Below are 21,781 nucleotides of genomic sequence, written 5' to 3'. Positions count from 1 at the left end.
CCTCTGTCCAGGTAGGAGAGGGATCGGTGTAGCATATAGATGATGGCATCCTCCGCTCCCACCTTCTCCTGGTATGCAAACTGCAGAGGGTCGAGGGTGTGGCGGATCTGTGGCCTCAGGTGGTGAAGCAGCAGCCGCTCCATGGTCTTCATCAGATGTGAAGTTAGAGCAACAGGCCGGAAGTCATTCAGCTCACTAGGACGTGATACCTTTGGGACTGGGGTGATACAAGATGTTTTCAAAAGCATTGGGACTCTCCCCTGTTCCAGGCTCAGGTTGAAGATGTGCTGTAGAGGACTCCCCAGTTCCAACGCACAGGCGTCCTTCAGCAGTCGTGGCGATACACCATCTGGACCCGCTGCTTTGCTGGCACGAAGTCTTTTCAGCTCTCAACAACAACAACAACATTTATTTATATAGCACATTTTCATACAAAAAAAATGTAGCTCAAAGTGCTTTACATAATGAAGAATAGAAAAATAAGAGACACAGTAAGAAAATAAAATAAGTCAACATTAATTAACATAGAATAAGAGTAAGGTCCAATGGCCAGGGGTGACAGAAAAAACAAAAAAAAAACTCCAGACGGCCGGAGAAAAACTATAAAATCTGCAGGGATTCCAGGCCATGAGACCGCCCAGTCCCCTCTGGGCAATCTACCTAACATAAATTAAACAGTCATCTTTGTATTTATGGTTTTCACGGAAGGACTTGATGATGATGATGATGATCACATGGACTTCTGGCTTTTAGTCCATCAATGTTGGAGCATCATGATGCTTTGAGTAGGTTGGTGGTGGCGCAGGCCACCACCACAGAGAAACCGGACAAAGAAACAGAAGAGAGAGTAGGGGTCAGTACGGATTTTAGAGCCACCATGAATAGTTATTATGATGAATTGAACATACAGAGTATCAGGATTAAGTTAAAGTGAAGTTATGAAAAGGCCATATTAAAGTAATGTGTTTTCAGGAGTGTTTTAAAGTGCTCTACTGTATTAGCCTGGCGAACTCCTATCGGCAGGCCATTCCAGATTTTAGGTGCATAGAAGCAGAAGGCCGCCTCACCACTTCTTTTAAGTTTAGCTTTTGGAATTGTAAGGAGACACTCATTTGATGATCTAAGATTACGATTTGGAATATAACGTGTCAGACATTCCGATATATAAGATGGAGCGAGATTATTTAAGGCTTTGTAAACTATAAGCAGAATTTTAAAGTCAATTCTGAAAGACACAGGTAACCAGTGTAGCGACATCAAAACAGGAGAAATGTGTTCGGATTTTCTTTTCCTAGTTTCCTAGCTCTCTGCTCACATGGGCTGCTGTAATTGTGGGTGGGAATGTCTCACCTATGCTGGTATCAGCAGAAGGATGGTTGGAGGATGCAGTACACCGAGGTGAGAGTGGGTTACTGTGATCAAACCTATTAAAGAAGTTGTTCATTTGGTTTTCTCTCTCCATGTCTGTCTCGATGGCGGCACCCCACTTCGAGCTGCAGCCAGTGATAATCTTCATCCCATCCCACACTTCCTTCATGCTGTTGTTCTGCAACTTCTGCTCCAGCTTTCTCCTGTACTGCTCTTTCGCCGCCCTGAGCTGGACTCGGAGTTCCTTCTGCACGCGCTTGAGCAATAACATGATATATGTTATTGCTGCTTAATTTTGAACCTATTATAGTAGTATCTCCATGAATATGATATTATTATTTCCTGCCCTTTGTTCATTGACCAATGTTACTTTCAGCTGTGTTGACACTTCCATACATTTTGCCTGATGATGTAATACTTCAAGTAATATGACAAAGCAACGTGGTAAAAACTTCCATATAATCCAAGCAACCAGACTCATACAAATCAAACATAACCAAGCTGTTAACTGAATGAGAAGACCACAACCCTCTATTATATTGCATCCTGGTTGCAGTGATAAGGTTTGTAAGTGGCGATAAACCTTTAAACTTTCTATACTCCTTGCAGAGTCAACCTTGGTGAACATGTTTAAAAGCAGAGGTCCCGGACCATTTTGACAATCCAAATCCTCAGTGACAATCATTCTAGAGAAAAGTTTTCTTAAATATTCTGTATTTTTACAAGTGGTTAGGGCTGGGTTAAGGGTTTATTATTGAATTAATAACACTTTATTATTTTACGCACTGTAATACAGATGATCAGAATTAAATCTGTATCTATACTTGTGTAAATTAATCTTAACATATATAAACATTATAAATCAGTAAATCAAAAATGATTAAGCCTACCAAATAAACTCTGTTGGTATATATTAACCTATTAGTATATTAATGGAGTGAGAAGGAGATTAGCACACCATGTCTTTATCATTGGGCTCATTAAGCAAATCCATCAAATGGTAAATCAGAAGATAACTTTAGGGTCTTCTGAATGATAATTCATTTCAGATGTAAACCTCTGCTTTTTTCCTTTTTCTGAATCTCACGTTTCCATTTGTTTTTATTGTATTTCATTTGAAGTAAATTGATTTATCTGGTATATTACTATTTGTTTGATTAGTAGAATATTATTGTAATGTTCTGGTTTTCAAAAATAAAAATGAGAAAAAAAAAATAAAGAAAGAAGACAAGGTGAGTACATTTTAATGCTGTCCACGCTATCACATTAGCTCAGTTTTATAAGACACTTACGGTACACTGTCAAGAAGATGATGGCAATCACTAGCACAGCACACAGAAGCAGCAGCGACAACGTCTTGAACAGATGCAGTTTGTTGTCTCTATTCACAGGACGTTTTAGATCTGATAAGAGAAGAAATAAGGATGAGTCAAAATAGAGGGGAAATACTTAACAAAAAGAAGTTCTGACCACTTTCTGGTGTGATTTCACCAGAATTTGTGGCTCATTTGCGATATAGTAGATGTCATCCTCTGTTTTGGTTATCTTGGGGTTCTTGACTTATGAAAAGTAGATTATTAAATTCAGTTTTTGCAGGTAAAACTGAGAATATGGCAAAAGATGTCAGTTGCTTTCTTACTCAGTGTGACCCAGTGTCAGATATCTGGGACTTCAAACCACTTCTGTATACTCTGGCTCATCGTTTGGCAAAGGTCAACAAAACTGCAAGAGATGCTGTTTAAAATTAGGGAGCATTCATTATAATTCATGATCTGTTGATTGTTAAGCATGAAAACATAAGTTTTATAAGTCAATGTGATGTGAGTAAGTTCTGTAAGTAATAAAGAAAATATGCATAACATTAAAGTACATGAACTGTAAAAAAGTATATATGTTACCATCAATGTTTGAAATTAGGCATTGTGTAGAATGCCTAGGAAATCTACATCTTTTCTATCCCAGAAAACCATCTCCATGACTTTTACAGCTGATTCTTGTTTAGTTTCAGGGTCATAATAATAAACCCATATTTCATACCCAGTAACACTCCATAAGAAAAAGTCAGTGGGGCTTTCTCTTAGAAGGTCCAGGTTCTTGTGACTGGCTTTCTGGCAACATGCTCTCCTGATCCAGTGTCAGCATTTCGAGGAACCAATCAGAAACTCACTTTATACAAAAAATGTTCATCATCACCATGCACAGCATTCAACTTCTCTTGAGTTTCCTTTGACTTCTTACCTTCCTTTGTAAGGAATTTAGTGGCAGAACATGCGCCCAATCTATCCATTCCTTCTTAGACTCACAGGTAGATATGCTTGCCTTCCTCTCTTTCTGAGTGCTTGATATGAAATGGCCTTAAACTACGTGAGCGGCATGCCAAGACCTGTCTTGATCATTAGTGACAAAATGAGATTTATAAGACAAATACATGACACTCAGGTAGACAAATTATTGATCTCCCCTCCTATTACCATGTCATAGGAATTTCTGTCAGTTTGCTCATGAGATGTAAGGATGTAATAGAATAGAAGAAGAGATAAGAAAAAAATCTGGCATTAAAGCCACCTCCTGGGGTCTGTTCCAGAATGCAGAATTAGTGTGAAATCTGGTTAAAGTAAGTCCATTCCATAACACCTGGATTTACTCAAACCTGCATTTCTGGAAGAGACTAAGCTAGAATGATATTATCCTTGAGGTGGAAGATGCAGTTAATTTCCTAATCCTGCTTTCTGGAATGATCTGAGGATTTGTCTGCTCCAGAAGGAACGATCTGGTGAAATCATAATTAGTAACTGGGTCAACTAATGCCATGAAACTAACCTGCAAAAGATCAGCTTTAATATGATTGATCAATGCTTTGAGGTCGCAAAAATGAAAGAGTAGAGCATCCAATCATTAAACCAAAGGTTAGAAATGTCCAGTCAGAAATGCTGATCCCAGCCACACTATTAAAGAAGCAGAAAAACATGATGAAATGTTGAAAAAGTCATGGCACTTTCGGAATGAACAATTGACATAGAAACACAACTTTTTCACCACATTCTTTCAGGAGAAATGTAATTAGAACCCAATCAGAGATTGGTTTGAAATTTACTGTTTTACATCTGAGACTTTAATATATCTGAGCAACATTCTAAAATATGACACGGTCGATACAAATGTTTGTAACTCTGAAGCAGTGTCTGCACACACACACACACACACACACACACACACACACACTTGGTCTGTCTTCCTAATAAATAACTCACATCAAAGAGGAATTCCACAGAGTCACAGGTAAGCCAGGTAAGGCAATCTAATTTAAACAACTAGACGAAAGTTTTGTTTTTTGGTGCAAAGAAAATAATCTGCAACTTAACATCAGCAAAACCAGCGAACTGGTTATTGACTTTCACCACACCAAAGAGCCTCTATATGTCCGGTCACTGTTCAGGGAATGGACTCCTACAAGATCTTGGTGGGTCCATATTAATAAACTGTTGGACTGATCTCAAATGAAAGGGTAGCGAAAGCACTTTTTCCTTAAGAGACTGCAGTCCTTAAATGTAAGAAGTGACATCTTTCACACCTTTTATATCTCTGTGGTGGTCAGTGTGATTTTCTGTGCTGTGGTGTGCTGGGCTGATAATGTCACTTCAGGAGAGGCTCACCGAATCAACAAGCTAAATTAAAGGGCAGGTTCAGTAATGGGGCACACTCTGGACCTTGCAAGACACAAACAGATTAAGAAAGCTTGGAGTTATCCTGTGTTATTGTATACAGAAAGAGTTCTTTTAAACTCATGAGCCATTGATATTTCACAAATCTGCTACAATTTGTCCATGGTTATTTATTGTATGGATCTAAATAAATCAAAGTTCTTACTGTTAACTTCATTTGAGTGGTCTGTTGGGTTCTCCCAAAAATGGTTCTCCTTTGGCATCTAAAGACCCACTGTGGCGTCTTTGTTTTTAAGAGTGAATCCTGCACATCCTCTCTCTGAAACATCAACACTTAGGACTTACAGCCAACAAATTATTCAGCAGAAGTGAGTCAATGAATGCTACTGAGGAGCCTTTATACTTTATTTATTTGTGAAAGCATCTTGAACATGAACTTAATGCAGAACCCTGTAAGAAAATAAACTGAAATTGGAATTAGAGTGAAAAACCGTACAGTAGATATAGGAATAAGACCGGACTGACATCCAGCAGACATGGAGAGGATCTGCTACACTGGTATATGAAGTGGTATGCCTTATATCAGTTATAGCAGATTTAAACAGAAGACTGTGTAGGAAAGTTCAGAATGTGAAGTCGTGACAGGAGTGGTGGAGTCACATCACCACCCGAAATTGAAGTGGAAGCCCTAGTGATGTCTTTATATTCTGTGACTGTGACTGCCAAATCAGAATTTTTTGCTCATATTAAATTTTACAATTTTCTGGTGTATGATTAGAACATATGTGACATGAAACATGTGAATATATAACCAGAACATTTCTCTCTCCAATCTTAGCTATGTTACACCAAGCAAGAGAAAGGTGCTAGATAAATAAAATGTATTATTTTTATCATTATTATTATTATTCATCCAAACCTCCTATGAAAAATAAAAACCTTGGACAACGTTTTCCCTCGCCCGGATGTGGGTCACCGGGGCCTGCCTCTGGAGTTAGGGCTCGATGGCAAATTAAATACATGGGGCTTGGCCGGGCACAGCCCGAAGAGACAACGTGGGTCACCCTTACCATGGGCTCACCACCTGTAGGAGGGGCCAAGGAGGTCAGGTGTAGTGTGAGTTGGGTGGTGGCCGAAGGGGGACCTTGGCGGTCTGATCCTCGGCTACAGAAGCTGGCTCTTGGGATGTGGAATGTCACCTCCCTGAAGGGGAGGGAACCTGAGCTAGTACGTGAGGTTGAGAGGTTCCGGCTAGATATAGTGCATCACCTCGACGCACAGCTTGGAATCTCCTTGAGAGGGGCTGGATTCTCTACCACTCTGGAGACATGAGGCGTCAAGCGGATGTGGGCATACTTATTGTCCCCCGACTTGCAGCCTGTTCATTGGGGTTTACTCCGGTGGCCCCCCCGATCTGAACCTGAGCAGTGTTTTGTTATTGGACTTCTGTGTTCATCACAGAATGTCCATAACGAACACCAAGTTCAGGCATAGGGGTGTTCATATGTGCACTTGGCACCAGGACACCCTAGGCCTCAGTTCAATGATCGAGTTTGTGGTCATGTCGTCGGACTTGCGGCCACATGTCTTGGACACTCGGGTGAAAAGAGGGGTGGAGCTGTCAGCTGATCACCACCCGGTGGTGAGTAGGCTTCGATGGTGGGGGAGGATGCCGGTCAGAACTTCGACCACATCCCGAGGGAGGTGGGGGACATCGAGTCTGAATGGGCCATGTTCCGTGCCTCTATTGTTGAGGCGGCTGTCATGGAGGCAATCCCCGAACCCGTTGGTGGACACCAGCGGTGAGGAATGCCGTCAAGCCGAAGAAGGAGTCCTACTGGACCCTTTTGTCCTGTGGGACTCTAGAGGCAGCTAATAGGTACCGGCAGGCCAAGCGGAATGCGGGTTCAACCAAGGTGTTGAGGGGGTCCGGTTTGGTGGGCTCAGGATTGGGTCACTGCTTTTTGCAGATGATGTTGTCCTGTTTGCTTCATCAGGTCGTGATCTTCAGCTCTCTCTGGATCGGTTCGCAGCTGAGTGTGAAGTGGCTGGGATAAGAATCAGCACCTCCAAATCCAAGACCATGGTCCTCAGCCGGAAAAGGGTGGAGTGCCCTCTTAGGGTTGGGAGTGAGATCCTGCCCCAAGTGGAGGAGTAGAAGTATCTCTGGGTCTTGTTCAAGAGTGAGGGAAGAATAGAGCGTGAAACAGGCGGATCGGTGCGGTGTCCCTAGTGATGCGGGTTCTGCATCGGTCTGTCGTAGTGAAAAAGGAGCTGAGCCGTAAGGCAAAGCCCTCAATTTACCAGTCGATCTACGTTCCTACCCTCACCTATGGTGAAGAGCTATGGGTAGTGACCGAAAGAACGAGATCGTGAATACAAGCGGCTGAAATGAGTTTCCTCTGCAGGGTGTCTGGGCTTTCCCTTAAAGGTAGGGTGAGAAGCTCAGTCATCCAGGAGGGGCTCAGAGTAGAGCCGCTACTCCTCCGCATCGAGAGGAGTCAGATGAGGTGGCTCGGGCATCTGATCAGGATGCCTTCTGGACGCCTCCCTGGCGAGATGTTCCGGGCACGTCCAAATGAGAGGAAGCCCCGGGGGAAGACCCAGGGCACGCTGGAGGGACTATGTCTCGAGGCTGGCCAGGGAATGCCTCGGGATTCCCCCGGAAGAGCTAGAAGAAGTGGCTGGGGAGAGGGAAGTCTGGGCATCTCTGCTCAAGCTGCTGCACCTGCGATCCGACCTCGGATAAGCGGAAGAGGATGGATGGATGGATGGATTATTATTATTATTATTATTATTATTATTATTATTACTGGTTACCGGTGTCTTTTAGAATTGGTTTTAAAATACTATCAATAATATACTATATAAAGCTTTAATGATCTTGTTCCTTCCTATAATTTGGAATACCTGCCCCCCTACACTCCATGTTGTAACCTTCGATCTTCTCATTGTGATCTGCTTATTATACAAGAGCCAAGCATGAAAGAAGTGGTCAGGCAACTTTCTGGTATGGAGTATTAAAAAAAACTCCTAAAAACACTGTTTTTCATTATTTTTTACTATGTTTTAGTTGTATTCCTACTAGAATATACATATCTAGAATTATAGTTTTCCTCAGGGATTTCCAGTCATAACTAATCTATATATATTTTTTTTTGTTATTTTTTGGTGGTGTTCCATGCCACCACTGCCTAATAAAAGTCCTGTGATTTTGGGACATAAGTGGATATTCCAGCTGTTGATGAGACCCATTGTGTCTAGAATAAAGCCAACAAAGCAGTAAGGAATGATTTAAGTGCAGTTACGTTAGGTAGAATGGGGGCTGGTGGTTTGGCCCTGAACCCCTGCAGATTTTGTTGTTTTTTGTTTTTTTTGCTATGCAGGTCTTGTATTGAGTGTGAATCCTACCATCACGCCCTTCTGTTTGAAGCATTTCCTGTTAGATAAGTAAAAAGAACAGTGAGCAGCTTTTTCTAACATGTAAGAAGATAAATGTAGTATTTGTAAGGAGAATAAAAGAAGAAAAATGATTCATAATAAACATAAATATGTTCTAGATTTAAAATAAATGGCATTTTCTTATTTTTTGTAAAGAAAATATGGATATTCTTTTTGGCTTAGACTGCATGGATTACACTTATTTTCCTTTTACTAGTTTGCCTTTTTTTGTTTATAACATACAGCTTTTTCCTCTTACAGATTCTTATATGGTTACAAAATGAGTTGCTTATATTTTAGAACATATAGTACAGGCTGTGACAAGATTTCTAAATATAGCACCGCAGGTGTGATGAAACACTACAGCAGGTGAGTCACATATATGTAGCTGTGTGTGCTCAGATGTGTGGAACTTTCTGGACAGATACGGCCAGAGGTTGGCATGACATGAGTGTGCAGGAAGAATGTGTACAGTTAATGGCTTCTTCTTTCCATCTTGGAAAGACACAGAGTAGAAAAATATAGAAATGTAATTTAGTGGACAATTCCTAAAATGAAGAAAAGGTTCTCCTACATGTTAAAATGTTATTTGCTTTAAGTGTTTTGCCTTGTGATGCTAAGCCCACTACTTTTAAAGCATTTGAGGATACTTTCCTGCTAGACAAAGGGATGACCAGTCCAAGATACAGTATGCCCATCTTAGTGGCTGTCTGAAACGGTAAATGCTGACATATATGAGTAGTCGGGTGCTAAATTTAGACTTTTTGCTAGAAATTTTATAGAATGTGGCACTATAAATTGCACATACAGTTAACCTTTGATTAACATAATTTTCTCTCCTTTTGTGTATGGTGATTCTACTGGCTTTATACATTTTGATTTGTCACATTTTTGGTGTCTAATTGATATTGTTTTTATAATTAAAAAAAAAATGACGCCCTTACAGACCCATGAATCTGGCACTTCGCACCTTTGGTTATTTGAGAGTTGGGCATGGACAATTAGAGGGAATATTTTTGGAACTTGCCAAAAGACTGCAGAAACTTGTGGATGACAAAAATATATAAACAATACTGAAAATGGTTTGTATCACATAAAATCTTGCTCTGTTACATGCACCACCTGCATGTCCTCTCTCACCACATCCATAAACCTTCTCTTAGGCCTTCCTCTTTCCCTCTTCCCTGGCAGCTCAATCCTTAGCATCCTTTTCCCAATATACACCTCATCTCTCCTCTGCACATGTCCAAATCTCACCTCTCTGAATTTGTCTCCCAACCATCCAACTTGAGCTGACCCTCTAATACCCTCATTTCTAATCTTGTCCATCTTCGTCACACCGAATGCAAATCTTAGCATCTTTAACTCTGCCACCTCCAGCTCTGTCTCCGGTTTTCTGGTCAGTGCCACCATCTCCAGTTCATATAACATAGCTGGTCTCACTACCATCCGGTAGGCCTTCCCTTTCACTCTTGCTGATACCCGTCTGTCACAAATCACTCCTGACACTCTTCTCCAACCATTCCACCCTGCCTGTACTCTCTTTTTCGCCTCTCTTCCACAATCCCCATTACTCTGTATTGTTGATCCCAAGTATTTAAACTCATCCACCTTCGCCAACTCTACTCCCTGCGTCCTCACCATTCCACTGACCTCCCTCTAATTTACACACATGTATTCTGTCTTGTTCCTACAGTCCTCTCCTCTCTAGAGCATATCTCCACCTCTCCAGGGTCTCCTCAACCTGCTCTCTACTATCGCTACAGATCACAATGTCATCAGCAAACATCATAGTCCATGAGAACTCCTGTCTAATCTCGTCTGTTAATCTTTTCATCACCATTGTGAATAAGAAAGGGCTCAGAGCTGATCCCTGATGCAATCTCACCCCCACCTTGAATGAATCCATCACTCCTACTACAGACCTCACCACTGTTGCATTTCCCTTGTACATATCCTGTACAACTGTCACATATTTCTCTGCCACTCCTGACTTTCTCAAACAATACCACAACTCCTCTCGAGACACCCTGTCATATGCTTTCTCCAGGTCCACAAAGACGCACTGCAACTCCTTCTGAGCTTCTCTATACTTCTCCATCAGCACCCTCAGAGCAAACATCACATCTCTGTTTGTGTAAATGCATACTATATCAAATTATTTTTTGGTAAAGAAGAACTATGGGATCTATGCCAGCAACCCTCCACCTTCACTGTTCCTTTAGTCAGTCAACAGATCTGGACATTTCATTTCAGCATGTAAAAAACAACCTAAAAACAATCAATCAATTAAACCACAATAAGGGTGTCCAAGCATCATTCACAAATTTTCCACCCCTGACCCTTGAGAATATGAAGGTTTGATTGTCATTTCTTTTCAGTGGTAAAATTATAATTCATGAAAGTCTTGTATAACAGAATTGAAATTAAATTTACAGTAATATGTAATGGACAGAATTTAGCACCACCAAGGGGTGTACACCAGGTGTGTGTATTTGTCAGTGAGTGTATTTTTCCACCACACACTTGTGCTGGCGTATTTGTTGCCAGCTTTTTGTCCTGTGTTTTTGTTAAAAGGTCTGCTGGAGTATCCAAGGAATCAGCACATATCAGATGGTCATAACTGTAACATTGGTTCCAATATGTCTCAGTGTTGATGCTCAGCTGCACACTTGGGCCCAGTGTGCAGGAGCAATGGAAGAGTTAGGTCAACAATCATTAGTCTGAGACATCAAAAAAATCTTCACGCACTCACTGTTTACGATGTGGAGATCTCTGTTCAAGATATTTGTTTTTGTTGACTGCCCTCATCCAAATTATGAAACTTATTTTTCATAATCGGTTAAAATAAAAAATATACTAAATATGAACTATTATTATTACATTTGAATTACTGCTGATGTACCTCCGTGCTCAGTCCTTCACTGAATTTTTCAATGCATTTTTTGCAAAGGGGTTGTAGTTGTTATTTTAGCTATAGATTTTTCATAGCTATATTGAAAAGCACTTTGAGTGCTTTGAGCTTCGGTACATCCTGTGCATTAAAATGTGCTCCATTCAAAGCTTCCACCTGAGGTACTTGTCACGTTTATTTTTATTTGTTTGCTTATTGATTGAGTCATTGGACATATCATCTGTCCTGTGACTCTGTATTCTTGTTTTTTGTTTCTGCTGCAGTATGCATTTGAATTTTCCCTTGGGATTAATACAGTTTATCTAACCGAATCTAATCTAATCTAGAAAAAAAAAATATTTCTTGAGGCTCTAAAAAAATCAAGTTTATATTTGGGACCTGTCAAATTCTAGCGATCCATCTAATGGATTGAATGTAGTGCCCTTCACTAGCTATCTATTTATATATGATTTTTAGCTGTTACTGTTGTCATATTTTCATATATCATACTTCTGACTGATTATACATTTACCAGCTATGCCTAAAAATGTGAACATATTTGACCTTTTTGCCTTTCGTGTGACCTCAGCATTCCTTCTATGCCTTTCATTGGTATCTTCGTCACACTTCTGTAAAGCCTGCTGCTCAGACTCTGCCATTTTAAGACACTTTACTCTCTTCCTATGTGATTTTTGACACAATTACCTGTTGTGAAAACATCACTCGTATCCTTTTGAGCACTTTTCATCTTTGAAGGCAACTCGTGTTGCAGCCTGTTAGTACTCAGTGACTCAATGTTGTTCAGTAAGTTATTAGCTTTGTTGTCATGGAAAAAAAATGGTCACAATAAGGAATTAAACTTCCCATCCCTAAAGTATTGGGTCTTCATCCCTACCATTGATCCACCAATGCTAGACTGAACAATCAAATTGCTCGGAAGGAATCAGACACACACACACACACACACACACACGCAAACACACATACACAAATAGTAGCTACATGCATATATACTACCAAACTTCTGTTTCTCCTATTTATTCTAAGGAATGGCATTTATGTGATTAACTTTTATGTCAGCCTAAAAACTAGTGCTGTAGATGCTTCAGTGATTTCATTATTCTATATTTTCGAGGCACTCTGGGTGTCACTCTTTACTTCTTTTTCCATTATAATATAAGCTGGGTGTATTGGGGTGTAACGAAGAAATGGAAGTTTCAGCATATTGGCCAGAATTGGCCCTAAATTTCCGCACTGAACAATCATCTCAGAAGATCTGCAATAAAAGAGCACTTATCAACTGTCTATGCAGGACACTGGTCTGTAAAGGTGGAAGATAAAAAGAATCATCTAATTTGGTGTTCACCCAATCAGACAAAACTGAATTATCTGCATAATGGGAAATGACTTTTATGGTTAGAAGAGAATAAGACTATGGAGTTTAGCTAAAACAGAATGTACTCTGTGTTGGCCAAACTGGGCACCATTCCTGAAAAAAATTCTGGTGGCAGGAGCATCATGCTGTGAGAGTTGAAGAAAGGTTTTAGAGAGAATAGTAGACGAAACGATTGCAAGGGAGCCCTTTCACAGATTTGGAGAAGATTCAGAGTTCAACTGGTTAATGATTTCAAAGTAAATGAATTGGGGATGCATATGAATTGGTTAGTTGAGGGTTGTTTAAACTTGGGAATGGCGGGCAGGGAGTTTAGGACAGGCCAAATTTAGAACTTTACATAATGGACTGGACAGTAGTACTAATTGCAAATATAAAAGACAAGTGAAATTTCAGGCCTATAATAAAAAAGACAAAGTAAAATGTGTAAAATACATGAAATATTGCTTGTCATAATTCCAGGAGCTCCAATGCTAGGATGCTAGTAAGTTGGAGCTGCATGGTAGCTGCACATATATATGATGTTATAAGTAAATATAAATAAAACATCATTGTAATAACAGGAAACCTGGCTAGATCAGAGAGATGAGGATGAGCGTTACATCAACAAGTAGACATTTTTAGAAAAGATGTTGGGAGATTAGCCATTTATATAAAACAGAATTTGAATGTGTGTGCCAAATGGGCGAGCGGCCTTATTGTAGTGAGGTTATTTGGATATGATCAGAAAGAATTAGGGTAGAGGCCTGGTATCAGGGTACATTATAGAACTTCCCCTCCAGCACCAAATGACACAACGTTATCAATATGCATGTGGTTAAACAATTTAAAAAGCAAGTTTAGAGGGAGACATTATAGTCATGAGCAAGTTAAAGTACCCAAATATTAACTGAGCTAACTTTAAAAATAGCGGAGAACAAGAACAGAATTTCATATATCATCAATAACTATATTTTTGAATGCATTATCTTGAAGGATCAAGAGATTTGTTGTTTAATAAAAATCAATACAAATTTCAGATTAAAAGGTGACTAAAACATTAGGATCTGCGAACCATAATTCAATACACTTCACAGTGTTTAAGCAGAGCTATTTAAATAATTAAAACCCTTTAATGTCAGAAAAGCAAATTTTGGCCAAATAAGTTTAATAAGATGTTAGGTCATACAGCTCTATACATGGAATACAAGTCACGGTCAAGTCAAGTCTGCTTCAGTTATTTAAATCACTAGTGAGGCCGCACCTGGAGTACTGTGTTCTGTTTTGGTCAGAAAAATGCAGAGGCACAAGAGAAAGTCCGGAGAAGAGCAGCAAAGCTGATTCCAGGAACATAAAGTATGAGCTATGAGGAGAAACGGAAGGTGCTGAACCTTTTTAATTTAAGCAAAAGGTGATTAAGAAATGGCACGATTAAAACGTTTCAAATTAGGAAGAGTTACAGTTAGAGTTAAGGTTTCAACAAGACCACAGCAATATGTATGGAAACTGGTCAAAGGAGAGCTTCACAGAAACATCAGCATGTTTTGATTCTAAATCCTTTCTGCTTTTCTCTTTTGTTAGACTTTGGACTTTCGTTGCATTTGATTTTGTGTTTGATTTTTATTACAATCTGTCTTCAACAGAACATGGTGTGTTACACTTTTTAAGAATGTAATTTTCCAGGGCTGTTCTGCATTCACTACTCTGGGACAGTCTTGGTGTAAACTCCACAATAAATAATGTATGAAGATTAGTCTTTATTTAACAAACAAAAATCTGTTTTTCATACGTCTTTACTTTGCCAAAGGTAAGGCAATTGCTGAATTTTGCTTCAGCTCACTGGTACCATCAAACAGGTCTTAGCTAAATAAGTTTTTGTCATCTTTAGAATTTTGCAAAATTGTGTTAGCCTACCTTCTTGTTGTCCTTCAGGTTTTTTCTGAGAGAAATTGTCAACATTTTCATAGATGCTTTCATTATTTATAGGCAAAGTATAATTATTCATCTGCATCACTGCTGCTTCTAAAAAGTAACTGAGCTGTGGAGATGGAGGAAGCTCATTTGTTTCGATTTTTGTATGAGTTTTTTTTTGTTTGTGGTTATGCTCACAATGTCTCACATATTTATAGAAGAAACTGTCAAGGAAGTTGGGTCCTAATTCACTATTTAAAAGCACACAGATCACACATTCAAACCGTATATTGTTGCTATTCAATTCTCATATTATAACTGTACCAACATGAAAGTCACGGTTCAGCCTCCTCCTCACTAACAAGTATTTCATCCATCCATCCATTATCCAACCCGCTATATCCTAACTACAGGGTCACGGGGGTCTGCTGGAGCCAATCCCAGCCAACACAGGGCGCAAGGCAGGAAACAAACCCACACACCAAGCACACACTAGGGACAATTTAGGATTGCCAATGCACCTAACACCTGCATGTCTTTGGACTGTGGAAGGAAACTCACACAGACACAGGGGAGAACCCAGGAAGTGAACCCGGGTCTCCTAACTGCAAGGCAGCAGCACTACCACTGCGCCACCATGCTGCCCAACAAGTATTTCAATCATTTTCTTTCTTTATTTAACTTCTCCCCTCATCATGTTTCATTATTGATTTTATATTAGTACAGCAAAAGAAAGGCAGAAGGCCACAATCAGGGCCATTGAAGTTTTCAGGAGTGACTACAAGAGTGCATTCTCTATTGTACTTCAGTACTGGAAAGACTGTTTTGTCTTGGTAGAGTAATATATTACTCTACTTTCTCCTTTTGCATTTTTAATGTGTAGCCTTTTCCAGAATGCCTCAAATCTCACAGTTTATGGTGTTTGAGATGCTCTTTCATACAATACAATATAAATTATTTTTGTATAGCACAAAATCACACGAGAAGTGCCACAATGGGCTTTAACAGGCCCTACCTCTTGACAGCCTCCCAGCCTTGACTCTCTAAGAAGACAAAAAAAAAAACTCCCAAAAAAACCCCAGTAGGGTAAAAATGGAAGAAACCTTGGGAAAGGCAGTTAAAAAAAGACCCCTTTCCATGTAGGTTGGGCCTGCAGTGGGTGTCAAAATGAAGGGGGTCAATACAATACAGTACAATACATAGAATAGGAAAAATCCTGAATATAGTATAAAAATAAAAATTTTACAAGTACAGAGCAGAATTTAACAGTAGATGATATCACACATTTCATCAGTATAGTGTAAGAGGGAGAGGAGCTAGGGAGGGGTAAATCAAGTAAATTTATAGATTCTCTGTCCACACCCTACAGCCAATAGGGCGACATGTTACTTAAAGGCTTCTGATTCTAGCCAATTCCAAACAGCAATACTTTAGACCAATGGGGCAGAGAATACCTTCACACCTGCCCCCAAACCCATGTGTTAAGGTGAAGGTTGCCAGCTAGGCAGTCTGGCTTTCATGTGGGGGTTGACTGAGAGACTCCAGCAGAGAAACATTTACCAAACTTGTTTGAGGGACTCCCCCAAACCTGTCATAACATTGACTATCCTAACTCTAGGAGGCTGGTTAGGTGGTAAACATGAATGCGTCTCTCTAATTAAATACTAATATTACATTGCTTTGCCCAAATTACAAATAAAGACATACTGTACAAAATATGTATCAACTTGCATGTAAAATTTCACACCACAGCACCTTCTGTCAGCAAGGTTTAATTTAGTGGGTCGTTCTTACTTTTATTGCATCTCATTGTTGAATTAACAGGCCGCTTGAGTGTCGATATTGAATATTCAGAGAGGAGAAATAGTGGGACATTTACTTTAATTACCTTTAATTTTTTCCTTATACAAACAACTAAGAAAAATGAAAAGGGCAGAAATGTTACAGGGAAGTATCATCTTCACTTATGTGGTCCCTAATAAAGAAAGGCTAACATAAAAGCCTCAAATTATACAACAGCAAAGTTTCAAAGAATACTACAGTCGTCTACTGGGTTTAAACAACTGGCTGAGAGGCTTCTGCGAGAATCAAGACATCGGGTTTATAGACAACTGGGATCTTTTTTGGGAAAGGCCGCGCTTCTTCAAGTGGGATGGACTGCATCCGAATAGATTTGGCGCCCGGGTCCTCTCCGAAAACATCGCTAAGGTAATTCGTCTATCTTGACCGTCTACTTCTACTTTTAACCCCTTACGTATTGCTACTGCTTTGATAGGACATAATGGCTTAACAGAGTCTTCCGTTAAAGTGCACAACATTAATAATCTAATAACAAATCTTAATGCACGTAAAAAATCTAGGCAGTGCGGCATAAACACCAATAATTTAATTGAAATTACTACTTCAGATCAACACTGCATTAAGACTATAAAAACGGATTGTAGATTACATAAAAGTACACACAGAGGCGTTAACAAAAATAACTTAATTTTTGTTCCGATTACCAATAACACGCATAAAATTCAGCTCTGACCTTCAGAAACATTAAATATGGCACTATTAAATGTTAGAGCTTTAACTAACAAGATATTTTTTATAAACCATCAATCAATCAATCAACATTTATTTATATAGCACATATTCATACAAAAAAAATGTAGCTCAAAGTGCTTTACAAAATGAATAGAGAAATAGAAGACACAATAAAAGATAAACATAAGTCAACATTAATTAACATAGAATAAGAGTAAGGTCCGATGGCCAGGGTGGACAGAAAAACAAAAAAACTCCAAAGGCTGGAGAAAAAATAAAATCTGTAGGGGTTCCAGACCAAGAGACCGCCCAGTCCCCTCTGGGCATTCTACCTAACATAAATCATCATATTTTCATGGAAGGACCTGATGATGATGGTCACGTAGACTTCTGGCTTTCAGTCCATCATTGTTGGAGCATCATGATGCTTTGAGTAGGTGGTGGTGGCGCAGGTCGCCACCACAAAGAAACCGGAAAAAGAAACAGAAGAGAGAGTAGGGGTCAGTATGGATTTTAGAGCCACCATGAATAGTTATTATAAATAATTGAACATACAGAGTATCAGGATTATGTTAAAGTGAAGTTATAAAAAGGCCATGTTAAAGTAATGTGTTTTCAGCAGTGTTTTAAAGTGTTCCACTGTATTTGCCTGGCGAATTCCTATTGGCAGGCTATTCCAGATTTTAGGTGCATAGCAGCAGAAGGCCGCCTCACCACTTCTTTTAAGTTTAGCTTTTGGAATTATAAGGAGACACTCATTTGAAGATCTAAGGTTACGATTTGGAATATAACGTGTCAGGCATTCCGATATATAAGATGGGGCGAGATTATTTAAGGCTTTATAAACCATAAGCAGTATTTTAAAGTCAATCCTGAATGACACAGGCAACCAGTGTAGTGACATCAAAACTGGAGAAATGTGTTCGGATTTTCTTTTCCCAGTTAGGATTCTAGCAGCTGCATTCTGCACTCGATCTTATTAGTGATAGAAAGATTGATTTTATTGCACTAAATGAAACATGGCTTAACTCAAATGGCGCGGCTGTTTTAATCGAATCTGCGCCTCCGGATTACAGTTTTACTCGTGCAGACATTTTGCAATTAAATGACCACCTCAATAAACCTGCTATTCTTGATAAATTTCAGTCAGGTTTCAGAACAAATCACAGCACAGAAACTGCACTCGTTAAAGTAGTAAATGACTTGTGGGTAAATGCAGACAGAGGCCATTTATCTGTTCTCATCCTCTTAGATCTGAGTGCTGCATTTGACACCATTGATCATAATATTCTTAGAAATCGCCTTAGTCAATGGGTGGGCCTCTCTGGCAGTGTCTTAAATTGGTTTGAATCCTACCTGGCAGGTAGAAAATTCTTTGTGAGTTGTGGTAATCATAACTCAAAGACACATGATATTCTGTATGGTGTTCCACAAGGCTCTATCCTGGGTCCGCTGCTTTTCTCAATCTATATGCTTCCGTTAGGTCAGATTATCTCAGGTTACAACGTGAGTTACCACAGCTATGCTGATGACACACAGCTGTACTTATCAATAGCACCTGATGACTCCGACTCTCTCGATTCACTAACACAATGTCTTACTGGTATATCAGAATGGATTAATAGTAATTTTCTCAAACTAAATAAAGAGAAAACTGAAATCTTAGTAATTGGCAATAATGGATTCAATGAGGTTATCAGAAATAAGCTTGATGCACCAGGATTAAAAGTTAAGACGGAAGTAAAAAACTTAGGGGTAACTGTTGACGGTAATCTGAATTTTAAATCGCATATTCACCAGACCACTAGGACAGCATTTTTCACTTAAGAAACATAGCAAAAGTTAGACCTCTTATATCATTGAAAGATGCTGAGAAATTAATTCACGCTTTTGTTTTCAGTCGACTAGATTACTGTAATGCACTCCTCTCAGGACTACCCAAAAAAGACATAAATCACTTGCAACGAGTGCAGAATGCAGCTGCCAGAATCCTAACTAGGAAAAGAAAATCCGAACACATCTCTCCAGTTTTGATGTCACTACACTGGTTACCTGTGTCATTCAGGATTGACTTTAAAATACTGCTTATGGTTTATAAAGCCTTAAATAATCTCGCTCCATCTTATATATCGGAATGCCTGACACGTTATATTCCAAATCGTAACCTTAGATCTTCAAATGAGTGTCTCCTTATAATTCCAAAAGCTAAACTTAAAAGAAGTGGTGAGGCGACCTTCTGCTGTTATGCACCTAAAATCTGGAATAGCCTGCCAATAGGAATTCGCCAGGCTAATACAGTTTAGCACTTTAAAACACTGCTGAAAACACATTACTTTAACATGGCCTTCTCATAACTTCACTTTAACTTAATCCTGATACTCTGTATATTCAATTCATCATAATAACTATTCATAGTGGCTCTAAAATCCGTACTGACCCCTACTCTCTCTTCTGTTTCTTTTTCCGGTTTCTTTGTGGTGGCGACCTGCGCCACCTCCACCTACTCAAAGCATCATGATGCTCCAACATTGATGGACTGAAAGCCAGAAGTCTACGTGACCATCATCAGGTCCTTCCATGAAACCTAAATACAAAGAGGACTGTTTGACTTATGTTAGGTAGATTGCCCAGAGGGGACTGGGCGGTCTCTTGGTCTGGAACCCCTACAGATTTTATTTTTTTTCTCCAGCTTTTGGAGTTTTTTTGTTTTTTCTGTCCACCCTGGCCATCGGACCTTACTTATTCTATGTTAATTAATGTTGACTTATGTTTATTTTTTATTGTGTCTTCTATTTTTCTATTCATTTTGTAAAGCACTTTGAGCTACATTTTTTTGTATGAATATGTGCTATATAAATAAATGTTGATTGATTGATTGATTGAAAGGTAAAATTAAGCAAACATGCCTGCGTTACACAGAAATGCTTCATATAATCCTATAGAGTTTACCCTATCAAGTTTGTAATACCTGTGAATTGTCATTCACAAAAAAGGAAGTAAGTCAGACATAACAGTATGATTAATTCAATTTGTATTCCAGTTAACAGCAGAAGTTTGTTGGAATGCAAATTTCCAGTCACCACGGTCCTACAAGACTGAGCCTTATAACCACTGCTCTGCTACTTCAGTCCAATCTAAAATTTGTACACAGCTTAACCTTAACACTGTGAATTTTGCACATATAGTGTATAGAATTCTAGGGATTCATTATTGGTGGTTTTGTAACATCCCATTAAAGTACAATTATGCTGTGCCATTGTTACACAAAGGTCTTTGGCCTTAAACCATACATTTGCCAGTTCAATACTCTCCTGTGGTTTGTAGTGTGATTGCAGTGTGAATGACTAGATCAGCTTGTGTTGACGCTGCATAACAATACAGGAAAATAAGGATCCTGTGTGTCTACATATAAAGGAAAGAAAAAATGTAACATTCTCAAAGTCATTTACACAGTTCTGGGGTTTAGAGCTTACCCAACCAGCATATCAGGTCCAAGACGAGAGCTAACCTTTGTGAAGGCACCAGTCCATCATAGGGCCTGCTTATTCACACACCAGTCCAGTTTTAGAACTTCCAGTTAATCAAATAAGGTTGAGTTGAACTTTACTGTCATGTGTAGTGTTGAAATAAAGGAGAAAAACTGCAGTACCCAGAAAAAACTCCATAGAGATACACAGAGAACATGTCACTTTTACAGAGACAACAATACGAAGAAAGATTCAAATCCATGGCACTGGATCTGTGACACAGCAGTACTAACCACAGTGTCACTGTTCCTCACACAGCATTCACTATTCATCCATCTATCTATCCATTTCTGTCGCTTATCCTCTTACAGGTCGGTGGGGTTGGGAGTCAGGAGTCTGAGTATAGATGCCCAGATGTTCTTTGTTCCCACCTCCTCCAACTCCTCTGGGGGCAGGGATTCCAAGGTGTTCCCAGGCCAGCTTAGAGGTTTCTTCCTGGTTGGACATTCCAGAAACACCTCCGCAGCAACGTGTCCAGGAGGAATTCTAATCAGATGCCCAAACTAATGCAGAAGAGCACGGCTTTGAGCTTCACATGAATTTTTATAGGTTTGTAAGGTTATTCTTCTTCTTCTTATTAGCTCATATTTGAGACTCCTGAAGCATATTCTGCCTGTCTGACTATAGTGGCTGTCTTTACTACATGTGGTATTAACTCAATATAAAGGACCACCAAGATGAACGTCTCCAGTTTGCCTTGGTTTTCCCATTCCTGGAACTGCCTTCTGAAATATAAGAACTCTGAACTTTTGTCTGATATGACTGACTGTGGGCAGCACGGTGGTGCAGTGGTAATGCTGCTGACTCGCAGTTAAGAGACCTGGGTTTGCTTCCGCGCTCCTCCCTGCGTGGAGTTTGCATGTTCTCCACATGTCTGCATGGGTTTCCTCTGGGTGCTCCGGTTACCTCCCACAGTCCAAAGACATGCGGGTTTGGTGCATTGGCGATTCTGAACTGCCTCTAGTGTGTGCTTGGTGTGTGTGTGTGTGCCCTGCGGTGAGCTGGCGCCCTGCCCAGGATTTGTTCCTGCCTTGCGCCCTGTGTTGGCTGGGATTGGCTCCGGCAGACCCCCGTG

At 39.8% G+C, this 21,781-nt stretch overlaps 1 protein-coding gene across 1 annotated transcript in view; it reads right to left on the bottom strand.

Annotated features, from left to right (window-relative positions):
* The window catches only part of LOC120528864 (asialoglycoprotein receptor 1-like), a 28,186-nt gene extending 7,033 nt beyond the window's left edge, over positions 1–21,153 (bottom strand). Inside the window, exons 1-3 of the mRNA XM_039752942.1 lie at positions 21,016–21,153; positions 14,651–14,774; positions 2,661–2,771 (exon numbers count right to left, since the gene is read on the bottom strand). Of these exons, the coding sequence (XP_039608876.1) occupies positions 2,661–2,771; positions 14,651–14,774; positions 21,016–21,153 (373 nt within the window). The remainder of the gene's footprint in view (positions 1–2,660; positions 2,772–14,650; positions 14,775–21,015) is intronic.
* Positions 21,154–21,781: the final 628 nt, after the last annotated feature.

The sequence above is a fragment of the Polypterus senegalus genome, chromosome 4 (assembly GCF_016835505.1).
Source record: "Polypterus senegalus isolate Bchr_013 chromosome 4, ASM1683550v1, whole genome shotgun sequence".
NCBI lineage: Eukaryota > Metazoa > Chordata > Cladistia > Polypteriformes > Polypteridae > Polypterus > Polypterus senegalus.
This window is presented reverse-complemented; position numbering and strand designations above follow the sequence as displayed.